Source organism: Euphorbia lathyris, chromosome 10 (assembly GCF_963576675.1).
Source record: "Euphorbia lathyris chromosome 10, ddEupLath1.1, whole genome shotgun sequence".
Classification (NCBI taxonomy): Eukaryota; Viridiplantae; Streptophyta; class Magnoliopsida; order Malpighiales; family Euphorbiaceae; genus Euphorbia; species Euphorbia lathyris.
Window position 1 is genome coordinate 67,757,187 of NC_088919.1, and position 3,104 is coordinate 67,760,290.

The window sequence follows — 3,104 nt, forward strand, 5'->3', positions numbered from 1 at the left end:
AATTTTCACGAATTAAAGTTCCTTAGAATATCATTAACTTTTCGAATTTTTTTATTTTGAAGCCGTAACCCACGTTATTTATTATCCTTTGACGGTCTCACATTTTTTGGAGCTTTCTCTTTTTAAAAAGTGACTCTCTCTCCTAACCAGATAGCATCTAAATGACCTCAAAACAAAAAATTTCATGCATTAAAGTTCCTTAGAGTATCATTAAGTCTTCAAATTTTTTTATTTTGAGGCCGTCAAGTGGCCACCGGTGTTAAAAAGTGTAAAGTTCAATGGTCATACCGTTAAGAATTGAAGTTTAGCCACAATATTAAAATGGATAAAGCTCAGTGGCTGTGGGTGTAATTTAGCCTTTAATTAATTAAATTTCATTTTTTTTTCAATAAATCAGCAGCTTTCTTTTACCAAATTTTTCAATATTTATTTTCTCATTTCCACATTTGAATTTTCTTCTTCTCTTCTTCTTCTTCTTCGTATTCATATCCTTATTCTGATTTTTCTTAATTTCATTTCAATGGATGAAACTGAAACTGAAACTGAAATTGAAATCGAAATTGAAATTCCCCAATTTTTTCTCTGCCCAATTTCTCTGCAAATCATGAGAGATCCTGTCACAGCCATTTCCGGAATAACATATGATCGTCAAAGCATAGAACAATGGCTATCCACGTCCAAGAATACTATCTGTCCCGTAACCAAACAGCCCCTTTCCAAAGATTCCGATTTAACCCCTAATCATACTTTGAGAAGGTTAATCCAAGCTTGGTCTTCAGAAAATTCCTCTTCAGGTATTGACAGAATTCCTACTCCTAAACCTTGTCTGGATAAGTTTTATCTCATTAAACTCATCAAAGATCTCCGCAATCCGAATCTCCAATCGAAAATCCTCGTCGAATTGGAGTTTTTCGCAGCCGAAAATGAGCGAAATCGGAAGTATATGGTCGAAGCCGGAGTCCCCAGGGCTCTGTTGTTGTTCATTGTTTCCTGTTTTAACAACAATCGAATCACCGGTCTACAAGAAGCGGTTAGTATTCTCCGATTAATTCGTGTTCCGACGAAAGAATCGAAGGTACTTCTCGTCGAAAACGATCAGATTATCCCGGCGCTAACGTGGGTTTTGGGGTGCAATTTGGATAATAATAATAATAATGTTAGTGTTAAGTCACATGCGGTTTCGGTCTTGAAAACCGTGCTCGAAGACTCAAGTTCGTGTGTGCTCGAGCGGCTTAACCCCGAGTTTTTCGATAAAGTTATCGATTTATTGAGGCAAAATAATATAACGCAACAAGGGATTAATGCGGCGTTGAAAGTGTTACTAAATGCATGTCCGTGGGGGAGGAATCGGGTAATGATGGTGGAGTCGGGTGCGGTATTCGAGCTAATTGAACTCGAGTGGAGATCACGGGAGAATAAGACGACCGAGCTTATTTTAGGGGTTTTATATAATCTATGTTCATGTGCGGATGGGCGAGCCGAGTTCTTGAGTCATAAAGGAGGAATCGCGGTGGTCGCGAAGAGGATTTTGACGGTATCTCCGACGGCCGATGACCGAGCAATTTTGATACTCTCGTTGATATCGAAACATTCGGGAACGAGCATGGTTTTACAAGAAATGTTGAATGTGAAAGCGGTTTCAAAGCTTTGTATGATTCTTCAAGCTGATTGTGCTACTTATTTGAAGGAAAAAGCACGAGATATCATTAAATCGCATTCCGACGAGTTGAAAAATCATCCGTGTTTTGATGTTTCGCACTTGATAAGGTAATTGTTTCTATACCCGGACCAAAAACACAGTTTTAGTACTCTTTATTTCATCTGTTCGAAGCATTTATTAGCCGTTTTGCTCAAAACGGCTAATAAAAAATGTTCGGTAAAAATTAGAAATAACCACAGTATGTATAATTGTCTACATATAATAATTTCTTGATTTATTTATAGAAAGTGAAAAAATGGAGATAATATATTAGATCAAATTATATTTATTGTTGTAAAAATTGATCTTCTGAGGAGTGAATTGTAAAAGTTTTTTTTTTGTTGGATCAATACATATATTAATCAGAGATTTATTTGGGTTCTAAATTTTTCAATTTTTGCTTTATGTGCATTAATTACAGAGTTAGGTGTAAAAATACCCATAATGTTTTAGGTCAGGAGCAATTTTACCCCTAACGTCTACAATAGTGCAATTTTACCCCAACGTTGGAAACCAAGAGCAATTTTACTCCTAATGTTGATAATTTGAGTCAATTTCAGAAATAACTCATCAAACTATCTTCTCGATCATGAATCTTGTCATCTACACTTGACACGTGCGTTATTTTATCAGTAACAAATCACAAATATATGTTGGAGCGTGAAAAAAAATAAAAAAATACACCAAATTTATAAATATTAATCTCTAATTCTATTAGTATTAAATTATAAAAAATATGAAATCCTTTTTTTAGAACGAATTGATATGCAATTGGTGCAGAAGGAATAAGAATATCTGTGTTTTATAATAGTGTCTGAAATTGACCCAAATTATCAACATTATGGATAAAATTGCTCTTGGCTACCAACGTTAGGGGTAAAATTGCACAATTTTAGATATTAGGGATAAAATTGCTTATGATCTAAAACTTTAAGGGTAGTTTTGCACCTCATCCTTAATTATAAGTCCATACAAATGTTATTTTTATGGGATAAGCAGCAATTTTACCCATCGTTTAAAATTATGTAATTTTACTTCGAACGTCGACAACCAAGAGCAATTTTATCCCTAACGTTAGTAAGTTGGATCAATTTCAGACATCATTAATAAAACAGGGTATGAAGTAGTAAAATAGGCCTATGATGTTTGAGGAAGTATCAATTTAGGCTCCACGTACAAAATAGCACCAATATAGGCTTACCGTTTAAAAAAGGTACCAATATAGGCCTCGATAATGGATCGTTACACATCATTTATATTACTCCGTTAAGTTCTATCAATTGTACGTGGAGAGAGAAATCAGAACTTAACGGAGTAATATGAATGATGTGTCACGTTTCGTTATGGAGGCCTAAATTGGTGCCTTTTTTTAAACGTTAAGCTTATATTTGTGTTATTTTGTACG

General features: G+C 34.7%; 1 protein-coding gene across 1 annotated transcript; it reads left to right on the plus strand.

Annotated features, from left to right (window-relative positions):
• The first annotated feature begins 450 nt into the window (after positions 1–450).
• On the plus strand, positions 451–2,078 carry LOC136209183 (E3 ubiquitin-protein ligase PUB24). The gene has a single exon (XM_066000583.1). It carries the CDS (start codon positions 521–523, stop codon positions 1,769–1,771), a length of 1,251 nt encoding a protein of 416 aa, XP_065856655.1. The 5' UTR covers positions 451–520; the 3' UTR covers positions 1,772–2,078.
• The last annotated feature ends 1,026 nt before the right edge of the window (positions 2,079–3,104 follow it).